This window comes from Oncorhynchus clarkii, chromosome 16 (genome assembly GCF_045791955.1).
Source record: "Oncorhynchus clarkii lewisi isolate Uvic-CL-2024 chromosome 16, UVic_Ocla_1.0, whole genome shotgun sequence".
Classification (NCBI taxonomy): domain Eukaryota; kingdom Metazoa; phylum Chordata; class Actinopteri; order Salmoniformes; family Salmonidae; genus Oncorhynchus; species Oncorhynchus clarkii.
The window spans coordinates 39,600,384-39,619,509 of record NC_092162.1 but is presented as its reverse complement, the minus strand read 5'-3'; the positions used below and the strand labels follow the sequence as shown (position 1 = coordinate 39,619,509).

Here is a 19,126-nt window from a genome sequence, read left to right as displayed (position 1 = left end):
GATTCAGACTGGGAATTCTGTTACCAGATCGGAGTTACTGCAATTTCATTGGCTAAAAGGGGAAGTCATAGGAGTCACACCACACACCACACAAGCTGCTACTTTCCTCCCTTCCACTGGCATACTGTTATGTTCAGCTCAGAACTGTTTTCTTTATCTTTATGTCCTCTGGTGTTCAACGCAAGACTGTTAAAGCAGTCTGGACAACCTTCTGTGTGTCTGTCTGTGTGTCTGGTCTCTTCTTTCAATTAAATTTACTTTATTGGCATGATGTAACAATGTACATATTGCCAAAGCTTACTTTGGATATTTACTACATTATGATAATAATAACAATCAAAATTGTCAACGGGACAACAATAACCAAGGGTCAAAATAACCATACATTGAACAATAACTATAAGCATACAGTAGAGGACATGCAGGTGCAGGTCGATTGGTCTGTCAGACACTGTCCCTAAACTTATGGCAGGCAGCAATGTAGTGCCCTGCCAACCCACAGCTCTCTGCGTCCTCCCCCAACAGGACGGGTGGCCTATTCTCATCTGAGAGGTCTTTGAAACCTTGAATAAGGGTTTCAAATTTGGGGAAATGACACACTCTGATTGTTTTATATTTGTGACATTTAGTCAGGAAATGCAGCTCCGTCTCAGGTTCTGCTGTTGTGCAGTGGTTGCACAGCCTTTCCTCTACAGGGAGCCAGGTTTTTCCTGTGTCTTTGTCAAGGTTTTGATCAGTAACCATGGTCAAATATTTAGCCACGGTGTACTGTCGATTTAGGGCCAGATAGCACTGCATTTTGCTTTGTGCTTGTGTTTCCCAATAAGCAATGTAGTTTTGTGTTGTAATTTGTTTTATTCTGATTGATTGGATGTTCTGAGGCTTCAGTGCGTTAGTAGAACAGGTTTGTGAACTCAGGACCAGCTGGATGAGGGGACTCTTTTCTTTGCTCAGCTCTTGGCATTGTAGGGCTTGGTAATGATATGAGAGGGGGTCACTGTATTTTAGATGTTTCCAAAGCTTAATTGCTCTTTTTGAGTTTGTATTATTAGTGGATATTGGCCTAATTCTGCCCTGCATGCATTGTTTGAAGTTTTCTACATTGTTTGTAGAATCTTACAGAACTCTGCATGCAGGGTTTCAGTGGGGTGTTTGTCCCATTTGGGGAAATCTTGTTTTGCAAGTGGACCCCACACCTCGCTGCCATGAAGTGCAATTGTTTCAATGACACATTCAATTAGTTTTAGCCAAATTTAAGTGGGGTATTTCAATTTGAATTGGTTTGTTTTTAATGGCGTAGAATGCCCTGCGTGCTTTCTCTCTCTGTTCATTCACTGCCTCCTTAAGGTGTCCAGTTGAGCTTATTTTTAAACCTAAGTAAGTGTTGTGTGTGTGTGCAGTACTCTATATATATATTGTACCGATTGAGAACTTTGGTATAATTCCCTGAGATCTGGATCTTCTCTGGAAAATCATTATTTTAGTATTTTGGGGGTTTACTGCCAGGGACCAGGTCTGGCAGTACTGCTCTAGCAGGTCCATGCTCTGCGGGGGACAGCAGGCGTAGGTCATCTGCAAAGAGTAGGCATTTAACCTCTGAATTGTGGGGATGAGGATTTTTCTAGAATAGTGGCCAATATTGAAGAGTGCAGGACTCAGATTGCAACCCTGACGAAGGCCCCGCCCCTGGTTAAAGAATTCTGTTATTTTGCCAATTTTAATGCTGCACGTATTGCCAGTATACATTGATTTAATTATGTCATATGTTTTACCCCCTACACCACTTTCAATAACTTTGTAGAACAGTCCTGTATGCCAAATAGAATCCAATTATTTTTGGAAGTCGATAAAAGCAAGCGTATATTTTGGTGGACATGTTTATCTATCAGGGTGTGTGGGGTGTAAATGTGATCAGTCGTGCGATGTTTTGGTATAAATCCAATTTGGCTTTTACTCAAGACATTGTGCTTATTAAGGTAGTTCAGAACTCTTACATGTATAATACTACAGAAAACCTTCCCCAGGTTACTGTTCACACAAATGCCTCTGGAATTGTTAGGGTCAAATTTGTCTCCGTTCTTAAAGATTGGGGTTATGAGTCCTTGATTCCAGATGTCAGGGAAATAACCTACACTCAGGATCAAATTAAACCGTTTTAATATAGCCAATTGAAATCTTGCACTAGTGAATTTGAGCATCTCATTTAGGATGCCATCGTGTCCGTATGCCTTTTTAAATTTGAGGGCCTGAAGTTTCTTATAGAGCTCCTGGTCAGTAATTGGGGAGTCCAGTGGATTTTGATTGTCCTTTATTTATTTCTCTAATCCATTCAACTTCTCATGAATTTGGCTTTCTGCGTTTGTGTCAATTTGAACGGTGCAGTAGAGTGTTTTAATATGGGGTTGTCCGTATGTCACCATTTGGTATCGCTAATTCCTCTTGTTTCGATTATAAATAAAATCCATTTAAATCCCAATTTTGCCAGAAGTTGTTAGTAATTGAGGAGTCCATAAACAGTCAGCTGCTTGCTGAGTGTATGTTTCTAGAGTGAGAAGGCGTAATTCACCATTATTTGGGTCTCTGTGCTTTTGGTTGGATAGTGTTCTAAGTTTTATTTTTCTTACAAACTGCATCAAACGAGTTGTCATCTGTGGTCTTTTTTTTATCAATTTCAATTGTGCTTCTTTTTCCGTTTGCCTGAATATATATATATATATATATATATATATATATATATATATATATATATATATATATATATAGAGAGAGAGAGTTTATATTTTTTTACTGCTAGATTGATGCCTTCTTTACTGTGAGTGAATGTGGTATCCAGAAAGTTATCGAAGAGTGTCTGGATATTTTGGTTACAGGTTGCTTTCTGGTATTCTTCTGTGCTGTTTTGGGCCCATCTGTATGAATGTCTGATGTTGTACAGCTTACTGGGCTGTGAATGTGTGGTTGTTTCCATGTCTGTTCTTTTGAGGAACAACGTAATTTGGCTGTGATCAGACAGAGATGTTAGTGGCTTGACAGTGAATGAGCTGAGAGAGAAAGGGTCAATGTCTGTGATCATATAGTCTACTGTACTGTGGCCAAGAGGTGAGCAGTAGGTGAATCTCCCCAAAGAGTCTCACCCCGTAACCTACTGTTGACAAATTACAGACCCAGGCTTCTACAGAGCTGCAACAGATCCCTTCCGTTGTTGTTGACGGTGCTGTCACTGTTGTTTCTATGGGGGAGATGAAGACAGTTAGAGACACTATGGCCTGTAATAAAGCTCTCCCCTCGTGTGCTTGTTAGATCAGGTAGTGTTCCTGTGCACACATTTGTGTCCCCACAGATGAGCACATTTCGCTGGGCCTGGAAATGGCACGTCTCTTCCTCAAGGGTGGGGAAAATCTCCTCTGAGTAATATGGGGATTTTGAGGGGGGGGGGGGATATATATTGCACAAAGGAACACATCTTTTCCTGTCAGTACAAGTTATTTTTTAAGTTCGCTCTCTCTCTGCTCTCTCTCTGCTCGCTCTCTCTCTCGCTCTGCTGCTCTCGTGCTCTCTCTCGCTCGCTCTCTCCCTCTCTCTCTGTTTCTCTCTCTCTCTCTCTCAAAATTCAATTCGCTTTATTTGCATGACGTAACAATGTACCTATTGCCAAAGCTTATTTTGGATATTTACAATATAAAAATGACAATCAAATTGTCAACGTTCAAATTGTCTCTCTCTCTCTCTGGTGTTCTCTCTCTCTGGTGCTTTCTCTCTCGCTCTCTGGTGTTCTCTCTCGCTCTCTCTCTGGTGTTCTCTCTCTCTGGTGCTTTCTCTCTCTCTCTCTGGTGTTCTCTCTCTCTGGTGCTTTCTCTCTCGCTCTCTGGTGTTCTCTCTCGCTCTCTCTCTGGTGTTCTCTCTCTCTGGTGCTTTCTCTCTCTCTCTCTGGTGTTCTCTCTCTCTGGTGCTTTCTCTCTCTCTCTCTGGTGTTCTCTCTCGCTCTCTCTCTGGTGTTCTCTCTCTCTGGTGCTTTCTCTCTCTCTCTCTGGTGTTCTCTCTCTCTGGTGCTTTCTCTCTCTCTCTCTGGTGTTCTCTCTCGCTCTCTCTCTGGTGTTCTCTCTCTCTCTCTCTGGTGTTCTCTCTCTCTCGCTCTGCTGCTCTCGCTCTCTGCTGCTCTCGCTCTCTCGCTCTCTGCTGCTCTCTCTCTCTCTCTCTCTCTCTCTCTCTCTGTGGCTCTCTCTCTCTGCGGCTCTCTCTCTTTCTCTCTCTGCGGCTTGCTCTCTCTCTCTTGTTAATGTCACCTCTTCCAGCTCTTACTGTCACCTAACATGACACCTACCACCTCCCCTCTTTCCATTTACTGTAACAAGCATCTGAGCGCTGGACTTCTATGGACGTTGAGATTTGGTCAGTCCGCCCTGGCCGGACCCAATCTGAACCAATCATAGGTGTCTGTTTCACAAGTTTGGACAGAATAGTACAGTAGAAAAAAAATACTGTATAGTAAGGAACAGTAGAGCTTCATACAATAATAGCCCGTGTGTAGAATAATACCCAAATATGCAAATGAAGGCTATTGCATATTCCTACATTTTGTGTACCTATACAGGATACATCACCTAGAAGAGAATGACATTCATATCCATAATTCTGCATTTCTATACAGTACAGATCAGGGACCCATGATGTCATTCTGTTACCGTAATTCTGTTACCATCATTCTGTTACCGTAATTCTGTTACCAAATCAACTTCACCTCCTGTAGTTCAATAACCAAAATCATTATTTTAGGTGTCGTAGCTGACACACCCTTCTTTCTGCAGACATTTTTTAGTTATTATATTTTTTTAAATCGCCCCAATTTTGTGATTTATGATCTTGTCTCATTGCTGCAACTGCCCAACGGGCTCGGGAGAGGCGAAAGTCGAGTCATGCCTCCTTCGAAACATGACCCGCCTAACCGCGCTTCTTAACATCCGCCTGCTTAACCCGGAGGCCAGCTGCACCAATGTGTCGGAGGAAACACAGGTTCAAATGACGACCGAAGTCGGCCTGCAGATGCCCGGCCCGCCACAAGGGGTCGCTAGAGAGCAATGAGCCAAGTAAAGCCCCCCCGGACAAACCCTCCCTTAACCCAGACCATGCTGGGCCAATTGTGCGCCGCCCTATGGGACTCCGGGATCACGGCCGGTAATGACACATGGCTGTGACTCCTGAACACTGCGATGTAGTACCTTAGACCGCTGCGCCAGACTGTAATTCCGTTACCGTGGAATTGCCCAATTACAAAATGCAGATACTCAGAGTTACTGTTGACACTTGGAAAGAGTGCGTAGGATTTTAAGTACTTTTTGAGAAAGAGGTGAGGAGAGGACACAAGACATCAAAGAGACAATTGAGAAGAAGCCACACATGCCATCTAACACCCACATACAACCTCGTATCTCTTTACTGTGCAGCCTACGTTATTAACAGACTGATTGTAGTGACTTATTAGCAGGCACGATGGCAGCGGTTGTCAGGAAGCGCTCACGTAGAGTAATCGCTCACGTAGAGGAATCGCTCACGTGCTCTGTCTGCGAGATCTCCATCTGGCTCCAACCGCACCTGTCAGTTGAGATAATGTAACTGTTGTTACTGTGTGAATGAGTGTTTGCCATACAGTCATACCAGTGTGAGGTGGTGCGTTGAGGGCAGGAAGTGCCTGGGTGGTTAGGTTACCCATGAAAGATAACTTTCCATTTCCCTGAAACAGAAAGGTAATGTAAGAGAATCACTGTAACAAAAAGAGTACTCTTCCATGATGTTGTTGCCCAACCCTCAACTCTCCAACCATCCCTCTGCTCTCTCTCTCTCGCTGCTCTTCTTTCTCGCTGTCTTGCTGTCTCTGTTGTCTCTGTCTCTCTCTCTCTCTCTGCTGTCTCTCTTTCTCTCTCTCTCTCTCTCTCTCTCCTGTCTCTCTCGCGCTCTGCCTCGCTCTGCTGTCTCGAGAGGGGGGCTGGGGGGGTCTGTGCGTCCCACCTGTTCCACAACAATACACTTCCTAATGCAGAAAAGTGCAAATTCATGTTCATTACATCCACCCAAACAACCCAATACCTTTTGGTGCTGCTGTTCGATTGTTTCGTTTCTTCAAAGGTCAATTAGTGTCGTCCTCCTAGTGCTGTTTTTGAAAAGAGTGAAATTGAATCGTCAGCCAATTTCCTCTCGAGGCTTTTTTTGCTACACACGTCCCTTGCACGCGTGTGTTTGTGTTTGGGAAACTAGTTTTGCTCATCTATATTCATTCAATCTCTGTCCTCCCGGGCTTGTTTTTATGAGTCTACGTATTTGCAGTTACCTCCCTTGGAACATGAGATGGTGTGGGTCCCAAATTGCACTCTATTACTTATTTAGTGCAATACCTTTGCTTGGGGCCCATAAGGTTCGGGTCAAATGTAGTGCACTTTATAGGGAATAGGGTGCCATTTGGAAAGCTGAGATGGAGAAATATGCCAAAACCAAGGCGGCTGATTGTAAATAATTGATTTCCTTCTTGGAATTGCACCAATACTTTAGTAGTGTTTGAAATAAAGCAAATCAAATTGTATTGATCACGTACACATATTTAGCAGATGTCATTGCGAGGGTAGCAGTAGTATCTAACAATACACACATCTAAAAGTACAAGAATAGAATTAAAAAATATATACAGCCTTTGGAAAGTATTCAGACTCCTGGACTTTTTCCACATTTTGTTAGGTTACAGCCTTATTCTAAAATGGATTAAATCGTTTTTCACCTCATCAATCTACTCACAATACCCTATAATGACAAAGCAAAAGAAATGTTAGGAATTTAAAAACAACTCATATCACATAAGTATTCATACACATTACTCGGTACTTTGTTGAAGAACCTTTGGCAGCGACTATAGCCTTGTCTTCTTGGGTGTGATGCTCCAAGCTTGGCACACCTGTATTTGGAGAGTTTCTCCCATTTGTATTTTCAGGTCTCTCCAGAGATGTTCGATTGGGTTCAGGTCCGGGCTCTGGTCGGGCCACTCAAGGACATTCAGAGACTTGTCCCAAAGCCACTCCTGCATTGTCTTGGCTGTGTGCTTAGGGTTGTTGTCCTGTCCCAGTCTGACATCCTGAGCGCTCTGGAGCAGGTTTTCATCAAGGATCTCTCTGTACTTTGCTCTCTTCTTCTTTGCCGCTGAAAAACATCCCCACAGCATGATGCTGCCACCACCATGCTTCACCGTAGGGATGATGCCAGTTTCCTCCAGATGTGACGCTTGGCATTCAGGCCAATCTTGGTTTCATTGGACCAGAGAATCTTGTTTCTCATATTCTGAGAATCTTTAGGTGCCTTTTGGCAAAGTGGGCTGTCATGTGCCTTTTACTGAGGAGTGGCTTCCGTCTGGCAACTCTACCATAAAGGCCTGATTGGTGGAGTGCCACAGAGATGGTTGTCCTTCTGGAAGGTTCTCCCATCTCCACAGAGGAACTCTGGAGTTCTATCAGAGTGATCATTGGGTCTTTGGTCACCTCCCTGACCAAGGCCCTTCTCGCCTGATTGTTCAGTTTGGCCGGGCGGCCAGTTCCCTTTTAAGGATGATGGAGGCCACTGTTCTTGGGGACCTTAAATACTGCAGAAATGTATTGGTACCCTTACCCAAATCTGTGCCCCAACACAGTCCTGTCTCGAAGATCTACGGACAATTCCGTCAACCTCATGGCTTGGTTTTTGCTCTGACGTGCACTGTCAACTGTGGGACCTTATATAGACAGGTGTGTGCCTTTCCAAATCATGTCCAATCAATTGAATTTACCACATGTGGCCTCCAATCAAGTTGTAGAAACATCTCAAAGATGATCAATGGAAACAGGATCCACCTGAGCTCAATTTCAAGTCTCATAGCAACTGGTCTGAATACTTATGTAAATAAGGTATTTAAAAAAAAAAAGTTTTATTAAAGTGACCAGTGTTCCATGTCTATGTGTATAGGGTCGCAGCCTCTAAGGTGCATGGTAGAGTAACCGGGTGGTAGTCGGCTAGTGACAGTGACTATGTTCAGGGCAGGGTACTGGGTGGAGGCTGGCAAGTGATGGCTATTTAACAGTCTGATGGCCTTGAGATAGAAGCTGTTTTAAAGTCTCTCGGTCCCAGCTTTGTTTTGATGAACATGTGGTTGTTGTCCTTGATGATCTGGGGGGGGGGGGGGTGGCAGGCAGTGTTCCTTGATCTGATCTATAGGCTACGATGCGTAGTGACTGGCATTGCTAACCGAATATAATCTCAGCGACTTGTTCAAACAATAAACCAAGCAACATTGTAGCTTTATTAGAATCGAATATGTATTTAGTTTAGAACTAATAACTAGTGATTCCAGGCTGTTGTGAAATGGTGGAAATACTGAAACCATGCGTCGTTTCTTCATGACCGAAACATGACGTTCTATTTTTGAGTGAACACGCTAAAGCGGCATATCAAACTGTGATAATGTTGTAGGTTACACTATAAGAATATTTGCCAGGGCATATTATTTAATTTTTAAGTCTGATTATTTCACATGGAGATGTGGGAAGTTAAAAAGGCTAGCTAGCTTTCAAGATTTTTAGCCAGCTGGCTACTACTAGCAAGGGAGGGTCTTTCTTTTTCCCAACGCGGTTCAGCCAAAACCACGCCCCTTTTATTCAGAGAGGCGTTCTACAACGCTTTGAGCGCTCTCCGGGCCTACCAAGTCCGGAAGTGAATATCACGTACCGCGACATTTCAGCCACTGATTTAACAACAAAGGCTGACTGAATGATTAGCTAATAAATATTTGCGAAATCATGAATAATAAGCATATGCTTTTACTTGATAAATAGACTACTAATGATAATACAACACCTTCAAATACCGAGCTGGTAACGTTAAGTAGCCTAGGCTAACTTAGTTGACCTTCAATTGAGGGAATTCAGGTGAATTCTGAGACATTTTTACAACTCATTGAAACTCTGAAAATAAACACATGGGCAATTGTTACCAAACATGATGATAATAATAGGCCTAAATGACACGTTCCGTCCTTACCTTGGAAAGGCCACTGTCTCTGCCCTGGTCTCCTGCGAGTGAGACAACGCTAGCTAGCCAAAGGGAGCGTAGTAGAGCGCACCTCTGAATAACTGGGCTTGGTTTTTGGCTTAACTGCGTTGGGAAGAAAGACGCAGCAAGGGAAAGACGGGTCTTCAAACGAGAAGACGAAAATAAACTACCATCGCCCGCTTGTGAATGGGAGTCTAGGAAACGTGGACCGGCGAGGGTAGTATCATGTTACCAAGGGTATCTGTACTTTACTATTCATATGTTGGACTACTTTTACTTTTACTTCATTCCTAAAGAAAATGATGTCCTTTTTACTGCATACATTTTCCCCTGACACCCAAAAGTACTCGTTACATTTTGAATGCTTAGCAGAACAGTACGATGGTCCAATTCACACACTTATCAAGAGAACATCCCTGGTCATCTACTGGCTCTGATCTGGCGGACTCACTAAACACGCATGCTTCATTTGTAAATGATGTCTAAGTGTTGGAGTGTGCTCCTGGCTATCCGTACATTAAAATAACAAGAAAATGGTGCCGTCTGTTTTGCTTAATAAAGGAATTTGAAATGATTTATAGTTTTACTTTTGATACTTAATAGATTAAATCAGTAAATATACTTAAGGTATCTTTACTTAAGTATGACAATTGGGTACTTTTTCCACCGCTGGGATAGGCTATAACTGCTGGAGTCACATGCTGGGATAGGCTATCTACAGGGGGGTGGGATGGGCCAGTGTGGTCCAACTTCAAAGTTGCTCTGTGGGTTAACAATGGTTTTGGTTTACGGGGGCTGGTTGATGGAGTACAGTGCAGTGTATCAGGAGATCGCTCTCCCCTCTTTGAGGAAGCATGGTGGCAGCTGTTAAAACACAAGGCCACATGAGCCCCCCCTCCCTCCTCTCCTCCCTCCCACAGCTGGGTCTCTGTGGGACCACCCTCCCCACCCCACCACCCCAGCCGCCTTCTCACACAGACTCTCATTGTCAGAGCCCTTGCTGGGAAATCAGCTGGGAGATACTGAGAGGAACAATACACAGCCTCCAAAAAGAACACCATTTTAGCATTTCATTCAAAGCCCGATCTTTTTCCACATTCTGCTTGTCTAAAGTTCCCAGTCAGTCAGACAGTGCTCAGACAGGGTGAGTGTGTGTGTGTGTTGCCGATCTTTCACATGGAAGAAAGTGTTGCCCTTTCCACACGACCATACCGACTCAAACTGTACTTTACAGTGCTGTCTCTGATTTATCGTTGTTCTTTCAAGCATGGTTCCAGCAACTACGTTGGACAGATTATTTCACTTATAATTCACTGTATCACAATTCCAGTGGGTCAGAAGTTTACATACACTAAGTTGACTGTGCCTTTAAACAGCTTGGAAAATTCCAGAAAATGATGTCATGGCTTTAGAAGTCTCTGATAGGATAATTGACGTAATTTGAGTCAATTGGAGGTGTAGCTGTGGATGTATTGCAAAGCCTAACTTCAAACTCAGTGCTTCTTTGCTTGACATCATGGGAAAATCAAAAGAAATCAGCCAAGACCTCAGAAAAAGATTGTAGACCTCCACAAGTCTGGTTCATCCTTGGGAGCAATTTCCAAATGCCTGAAGGTACCACATTCATCTGTACAAACAATAGTACGCAAGTATAAACACCATGGGACCACGAAGCCGTCATACCGCTGAGGAAGGAGACGCGTTCTGTCTCCTAGAGATGAACGTACTTTGGTGCGAAAAGTGCAAATCAATCCCAGAAAAACAGCAAAGGACCTTGTGAAGATGCTGGAGGAAACAGGTACAACAGTATCTATATCCACAGTAAAATTAGTCCTATATTGACATAACCTGAAAGACCGCTCAGCAAGGAAGAAGCCACTGCTCCAAAACCACCATAAAAAAGCCAGACTACGGTTTGCAACTGCACATGGGGACAAAGATCGTACTTTTTTGAGAAATGTCCTCTGGTCTGATGAAATAAAAATAGTACTGTTTGGCCATAATGACCATCGTTATGTTTGGAGGAAAAAGGGGGAGGCTTGCAAGCCGAAGAACACCATCCCAACCGTGAAGCACAGGGGTGGCTGCATGATGTTGTGGGGGTGTTTTGCTGCAGGAGGGACTGGTGCACTTCACAAAATAGATGACATCATGAGGGAGGAGAATTATGTGGATATATTGAAGCAACATCTCAAGACATCAGGCAGGAAGATAAAGCTTGGTTGCAAATGGGTCTTCCAAATGGACAATGACTCCAAGCATGCTTCCAAAGTTGTGGCAAAATGGCTTAAGGACAACAAAGTCAAGGTATTGGAGTGGCCATCACAAAGCCCTGACCTCATTCCCATAGACAATTTGTGGGCAGAACTGAAAAAGCGTGTGTGCGAGCAAGGAGGCCTCGACAAACCTGATTCAGTTGCGTCAGCTCTGTCAGGAGGAATGGGGCAAAATTCACCCACCTTATTGTGGGAAGCTTGTGGAAGGCTACCCGGCGCATTTGACCGAAGTTAAACAATTTCAATGCTGCCAAATACTAATTGAGTGTATGTAAACTTCTGACCCACTGGGAATGTGATAAAATAAATTAAAGCTGAAATGAATCATTCTATTATTCTGACATTTCACATTCTTAAAATAAAGTGGTGATCCTAACTGACCTAACACAGGGATTTCTTACTAGGTAAAATGTATTTGGCTAAGGTGTATGTAAACTTCCGACTTCAACTGTAAATGAGGCCGGGTTGTAAGGCAGGGTGGGACCATGTCAGGTCACCAAGCAGGCTGTGGGTTGGGGTGGAGAGGGTTAATGCTTTTCTCTCTCTCAGTGGGTGAGATGGGCTTATGGGTTGCGTTTGCAGTCACTGACACTGATTGGAGTTCAACTCTGATACGGCAATCTCTCTCGGTCCCCCTCACACTCGTCCTCTCTCTCTCTCTCCCACTCGTATCCTCTTCTCTCTATCCCTTCAGATGTGGGTCAGATGGCTATTGACTGGCTGACCGGGAACTTCTACTTCGAGGACAACATGGACGATCGTATCTTTGTGTGCAACGCTGACGGCCAGACGTGTGTCACCCTGCTGGATCAGGAGCTCTACAACCCTAAAGGCATCGCCCTGGACCCCCTCATGGGGTGAGCACTACCCCACTAACAACCCCAGAGACCCCTGAAGTAGTGACCTCAGAAGGTCCTTTGTTTACTTCCCCCTGGTCCTTCTGGTCAGATGACCGAGCCCCTTAGTCAGTGAAAACACTTCCTCTTCTCTCTCACACACACACGCACACAACATGTGTATGATCACTTCATCCTGCTGACGGTGACACTTAAAAAGTTTGGTGTATCCTGTGTTCTTCCTTTTTTTTTCTCAGTTTTGAAAGGCATCTCCTGGTGAAGGATGTAGACGTCTCCGATATTAACCACAATTAACGCAGATGGCACTTTTTTTATGAGCTGCGTAGAGCAGCGTGATTGAGGTCAAATATACATTTAAGGAAGTACAGTCTGTTGGACTGCACAGTCATTCCTTTTCCTCTCATGGTTTCTCATGGTTTCTCCCCCCCCCCCCTCCCCCCTGCTCTCCTCACCCTCTCTCCCTACAGCAAGGTGTTCTTCACAGACTACGGTCAGACTCCCAAGGTGGAGCGCTGTGACATGGACGGTCAGAACCGGACCAAGCTGGTGGAAAGTAAGATCGTGTTCCCCCACGGTATCACCCTGGACCTGGTCAACCGGCTGGTCTACTGGGCCGATGCCTACCTGGACTACATAGAGGTGGTGGACTACGAGGGCCAGAACAGACACACCATCATACAGGGCCTGCTGGTGAGGTCATGAATGAGTCAAGGAAGATGATCCATTAAAACACACACACACAACCACCAACTCCGTCTGTTGTTCATTCTGTCAGATTGAGCATCTGTACGGGCTGACGGTGTTTGAGAACTACCTGTACGCCACCAACTCTGACGAGGGCAACCTGAACCACGCGAAGACCAGCGTGATCCGGGTCAACCGCTTCAACGCCTCTGACTTCACGGTGGTGACCCGAGTGGACCGCGGCGCCGCCCTGCACGTGTACCATCAGAGACGTCAACCCCCAGGTAGGTACACACCCACAAACCCCTTTTTATTTACCCAGATAGGCACTGAGGGTACGGGGCAATCATTGTCATGGATTGTGGTATGTAGTGCGGTCGGGCTTTTGTTCCAGCCCCCGCACGTGTTCCGCCAGAGACGCCGACCTCCATGTAGGTACACGGGCTAGCGTTGCAAAATTACGGTAACTTAAAAAACAATCCCGGGTTTTCCTGGTTGAAAGAGTCCAGAAGGGTTATCTAGTGTCACTTGTCTGTATCGATCGTCATAGTTGTTGCCATGCCGGTGCCTAGTACTGACCTCTGACCCCGCTCTCCCGTCCCCTGGTGCCCAGTGAGAGAGAAGAGTCATGCGTGTGCCCCGGACCAGTTTAAGAAGCCAGGAGGCTGCTCCGACATCTGTCTGCTGGGGAACAGCCACAAGACCCGGACCTGCCGCTGTCGCTCTGGATTCAGCCTGGGCAGCGACGGGAAGTCCTGCAAGAGTGAGTACTTCACATACATCAAGTTTTGAATTGCGTTCCGTACACAGAGAGTAGCGCAAAAAATCACAAGCATACAGCACAGAACTCCATACAGCACAGACCTGCACATTTATATTATAGGAATATGAGTTGAAATAAGTCTCTAGAACATCATTTTTTACAGTTACGTACTCTGGGCAGAAAATACCTTGTTTTGTTGCTCAGATCTTGTAACTAACCGTTCAGCGATATCCCCTCGTTGTCGACGTTCCCCTTGCAGAACCTGAACACGAGTTGTTCCTGGTGTACGGTAAGGGCCGCCCTGGCATCATCCGTGGCATGGACATGAATGCCAAGGTCCCCGACGAGTTCATGATCCCCATTGAGAACCTGATGAACCCCCGGGCGCTGGACTTCCACGCCGAGAGCGAGTTCATCTACTTCGCTGACGCCGTGAGTTACATCATCGGGCGGCAGAAGATTGACGGCACGGAGAGGGACACCATCCTGAAGGATGGTAAAGGACTGTCTGTTTGACTACCCTCATTTTTAACATGTCGTGCATTGCAACAGGACTCAGCTCCAACCTACTGCAGAATTGAATCGCAATGCATGTAGATTTGGGATGCAATATATATATATATTGAATCGTGACCAATGTGTCATGATAAAAATGATATCATGAGGTCACGAAAGCCCTAGTGGACAGTCACCCTCAATCTCTCTCCCTCCCTCTGTCCCTCTGTCCCTTCCCTCAGGCGTCCACACCGTGGAGGGGATAGCGGTAGACTGGATGGCAGGGAACCTGTACTGGACCGACGACGGGCCCGTGAAGACCATCAGTGTGGCCAGGCTGGAGAAGGCCTCTCAGACACGCAAGACCCTCATCGAGGGCAAGATGACCCACCCCCGCGCCATCGTAGTGGACCCCCAGCACGGGTCAGACCCCCCCCCCCCTCCTCCTTATGCTCCTTTGCTCCTGTACACATCTCACACAAAGACCTCACAGAATGAGAATATGTTGGGTCACTTTCCCCAAAACTAGGTTGGAGGATTCCTGGTTTCCTGCTTATTTGCTCCTGCTTCCGGGAATCTTCCAACAATCATTTCCGGAAACCCTCGGAATTTTGGGCAATTAGCTGGAATTTTTCGCCCTTTTTAGTATGGATTTAACATTGTGTTATGGTTGTAGGTGGATGTACTGGACAGACTGGGAGGAGGACCCCAAGAAGAGTAACCGAGGGAAGATCAAGAAGGCGTGGATGGACGGCTCTCACGACCAGGTCCTGCTGACCAGTAAGACAGTGCTGTGGCCCAACGGCCTGAGTCTGGACATCCCGCAGGGCATCCTGTACTGGGTGGACGCGTACTACGACCGCATCGAGATGGTTTACCTCAACACCACCGAGCGCAAGGTCAGTTCGCCTGGTCAGCAAGCCTCGACCCAAATGCTGGTGATCGTCGATCTGGTTGTCGCACGTGTGAAATCTCCCCACTGGAGAGCAGGGCTCAGTCGTCACATCCACCCTTCCCACTGTTTCTCACACCTGCTTGTATCCCCCTCTGATTGCCAAACTCTCTAAATTAAGTGTGGTTTTAATGTTTAAAAAAAAAAATGGTTCTATGGTTTTCATCCTCACCATGACCCACCCACGTGCAATGATCCTCTTCTCTCTTTCTGATTGGTCAGATGGTGTACGAGGGAAACGAATTAAACCACGCCTTCGGCCTGTGTCACTACAAGCAGTACCTGTTCTGGAACGAGTACCGCGGCGGCAGCATCTTCAAACTCGATATCTCCACCAGCACCGTCACGCTGCTCCGCAACGAACGCCCCCCCCTCTTCGAGATCCGTGTTTACGACGCTCACCAGCAGCAAGGTAACTTTACCGGTGACACCTGGTGGGTAAACACCACAGTCAAAGGGGAACACGTTTAACACATGCCAAAACTTTTTATGCCGCAAAAACATAGAATAAAATGTTATATCGATGATTTAGCTAGTCTAGATATGAATTAATGACTACTTTAATGTCCCATAGGCAAATTTGCTTGGTAACAACGCTAACGATCCCGTCTGCCTGTCTTCTGTCTGTTCCCATAGGGACCAACCTGTGTCGCGTGAAAAACGGTGGCTGCAGCAGTCTGTGTCTGGCTATCCCTGACGGCAGGTCCTGCGGCTGTGCCGACGACCAGATACTGGGCGACGACAATGTCACCTGTAAAGGTATGCATTGGGACGCTCTCCGGAGGGTCTCAGAGTAGTGTCAGGGATTTCTGTACGTTGAACTGGGACGCCATGTCCATGTTTCAAGCTGGTGTGTCGAGAAGCGAAGCTTCACAGACCTGCTTTCTTCAGCTGGGTTTGTTGTAGAGACTGGGAAAGCCGTTGCTTTGCTACGTTATCTGTAACAGTCCCCTCTCCCCCCCCCCCAGCCAACCCCACCTACATCCCTCCTCCTCAGTGTCAGCTCGGGGAGTTCTCCTGTAACAACAACCGCTGCATCCAGGAGCGATGGAAGTGTGACGGGGACAACGACTGTCTGGACAACAGCGACGAGGCGCCCGAGCTCTGCCGTGAGTCGTGTCACGCCGCCGCCGCCGCCGGGTTTACTGAGCAACGAGCACACGCGCGACAACAAGTCACACACAGACACACACACACACACACACACAGTTGAGAATCATCAAATCAAATTTATTTATTTATTTATTTTTTTTTAAATTTTTTTTTTAGAATCATGTGCTGTGCATTAGCAGCAACAGAGGATGAACTTTACCAATCCAAGCTCTAATACCTGCTCTTCCTTGAGCCATGCAGTGTTAACCATCAATTTAGTGTCAAATAGGTCCGTAGTTTCTCCGTGCGACAATAACCTCTGTCTATGGTTCCTATGTTTGGCTGGAAACCAAGTTGGCCCACTTCTAATTCTATTGATCTCACGTTCAAATTCGACTGTCGCGAATCGTACGTTTCTTCTCTCTCCCACACAGACCAGCACACGTGTCCATCGGACCGGTTCAAGTGTCAGAACAACCGCTGTATCCCGCTGCGCTGGCTCTGTGACGGGGACAACGACTGTGGCACCTATGAGGATGAGTCTAATACTACCTGCTCAGGTACACACACACACACACACCCATATATTATTATTATTATTATATTATTACTATACACAAGCGCATGCATTCAATCATGCATGTGGACTCGTACACACGCTCTCCCCATCTGTAATGCTGTTATCCCCCACCCCTCTCCAGCTCGTACGTGCCCGCCCAACCAGTATGCGTGTGCCAGTGGGCGCTGCATCCCCACTTCCTGGACATGTGACCTGGATGATGACTGCGGGGACCGTTCTGATGAGCCGGCCTCCTGTGGTGGGGACTTCTGGCATCACACATCACCTCTGTAGCGTTCTAGATTTTTCTAGAGTAGTTTAACGTTTGAAACTCAACTCACCTAAACCTGAAGCCTGGTCAGCAGATGTAGTTCTGCTTTTTAGCCAAGCAAGAGTTTGGTTAGTTGGACGGTTTGGGGTTTTAGACTCTCGCACGGCTTAGTTTGAAGTTGGCCAAGAGAGGTCTGTTTGTGGCACATGATGGTGTTTCTAGGATGTCATTTTTGGTTTCCTCTCGCCTCTCCTTCTCCCCCAGCCTACCCCACCTGCTTCCCCCTCACCCAGTTCACCTGTGCCAACGGCCGCTGCATCAACGTCAACTGGCGCTGTGACAACGGTGAGCGTACATCTCCTTTTTAAGCATTCGTAAGCATTTGCAACCTGTATAATGTATTCATTCTTAAAAGTCTAGGCTGACATATGGAATTGTTTTAATATGGTCAACCTATGGATCGTTTTAGCTAAAACTTCCCATCATACTTCCTTAACTTCTTTTACAACCGGTTACCTTCAGACAAGTCCCGTGACACTTGTGGGGTCACCTTTTAGTTTGTAGCCCAAACGTTTCGGACGCTACAAACAGAAGTTGGCGCATCGACGGTACCGACTTCAGACGAGCCATAGAGCAAAATGGAGACATTTGTGAGAGCATCCCCTTTTCAATAGAGGGGGGGGGGGTCATAATAGTTTTGTAGGTCAAGCCGTTTGGATGCGACAGACGTTTTGGAGAGAAGACTCATATTTGGGGTGTCTGGGGGTCTGACAGACACCGCTCCAGCTCTGCCACCTTTCACCGCAGATGTGGAAGTGCGACATCGGCTGATGTGGAGGATATAACAACATAACCTGACTTGTTAATCGACTCTAGGGGGTTAAGCATTTACAAGCATTTATAATGGCTTATTCATGGAAGTTAGTAATAAATGTTACCTGTGTGTCTCTGTGCGTCTCTGCGTGTGTGTGTGTGTGTGTGTGTGTGCGCGCGCGCCTGCCCTTTCCGCCTGTGTCTTTCTCTCTCTCTCTCTCTCTCCCTCTGTCTCTCTCTCTCTCTCCTCTCTCTCGCTGTCTCTCTCTCTCTCTCTCGCTGTCTCTGTCTCTCCCTCCCTCCCTCCCTCTCTCTCTCTCTGTGTGTTCAGACAACGACTGCGGGGACAACAGCGACGAGGCAGGCTGCAGCCACTCCTGCTCCAGTGTCCAGTTCAAGTGTAACAGCGGCCGCTGCATCCCGGAGTACTGGACCTGTGACGGGGACAACGACTGTGGAGACTACAGCGACGAGACTCACGCCAACTGTACCAACCAGGGTGAGTTCTGGTGCCGGTGCCGCCGCTGTGCTCTTGAGCAAGCCACTTGACCCCTGAACTGGCCCAGAGGCGCTGCACTGTGGCTGACCCTGGCTTCCAACTCCTAGTATAGTTATTCTACAGTACCACCCCAACGCATGTTATAGATCATCTCCTTTCCTTCTTCATTGAGCACCTGGCAGGAGAGGGACATGGTGCTCATAGTGTTTGCGTGAGTCTAGCAGTCTGCATCGCAAACTTCTATTGTTCTTCACGCGAAGGAGAGTCTACAGTTTATTGGTCCTCAGTTCCCATATTTGTCCTCTTTTTTTAATACACTGGTATATTTATCGCCACACGAAATGCCTGTATCCTATCTCGGGCTGTGTACGTGTTGTCGTTTTGGAGTGTGTCGAATGTTGACCGGCTGATCCGACGTGTTCGCTGCTCTCAGGGATGTGGTTATGCTCTGCGGTGAGCTGCAAAACATGAACAATGCCGCCCTTCGGTAAGGCTTGCTGAAGTTGTGTGGTTATTTCAGTGACGGCTGGTCACATCGCCCTTCACTTTAAATGATGGGGGAAAAGAGGGAGGTCGGGTGAAATGCCTGCTGCTCTTACTCTAGCCAACGTTTTAGTCAGGGGTGTTGGGGGGGGGGGGGGGGGACTAGTCTCTCTGGTGAGGCGTTGAGGGGCATGGTAATGACTTGGTAATGGCTGTGTGGCTTTGGCAGAGATCAGAGGAGGCCAGGCAGAGCGAAAGAGGGGCTTTGGAAGCTCTTTCTCTCTCTCGCCCTAGACTCTCTCTCTCTCTCTCCCTAAACTCTCTT

The 19,126-nt window shown here is 46.4% G+C and overlaps 1 protein-coding gene across 1 annotated transcript in view; it reads left to right on the top strand.

The window, feature by feature from the left end:
- The window catches only part of LOC139368422 (low-density lipoprotein receptor-related protein 1-like), a 138,190-nt gene that overhangs the window by 68,933 nt on the left and 50,131 nt on the right, over positions 1-19,126 (top strand). Inside the window, exons 8-21 of the mRNA XM_071107291.1 lie at positions 12,028-12,190; positions 12,658-12,880; positions 12,966-13,158; positions 13,488-13,637; positions 13,897-14,133; positions 14,375-14,555; positions 14,809-15,031; positions 15,307-15,496; positions 15,721-15,843; positions 16,053-16,193; positions 16,611-16,736; positions 16,878-16,994; positions 17,271-17,351; positions 18,151-18,318. Of these exons, the coding sequence (XP_070963392.1) occupies positions 12,028-12,190; positions 12,658-12,880; positions 12,966-13,158; positions 13,488-13,637; positions 13,897-14,133; positions 14,375-14,555; positions 14,809-15,031; positions 15,307-15,496; positions 15,721-15,843; positions 16,053-16,193; positions 16,611-16,736; positions 16,878-16,994; positions 17,271-17,351; positions 18,151-18,318 (2,316 nt within the window). The remainder of the gene's footprint in view (positions 1-12,027; positions 12,191-12,657; positions 12,881-12,965; positions 13,159-13,487; positions 13,638-13,896; positions 14,134-14,374; positions 14,556-14,808; positions 15,032-15,306; positions 15,497-15,720; positions 15,844-16,052; positions 16,194-16,610; positions 16,737-16,877; positions 16,995-17,270; positions 17,352-18,150; positions 18,319-19,126) is intronic.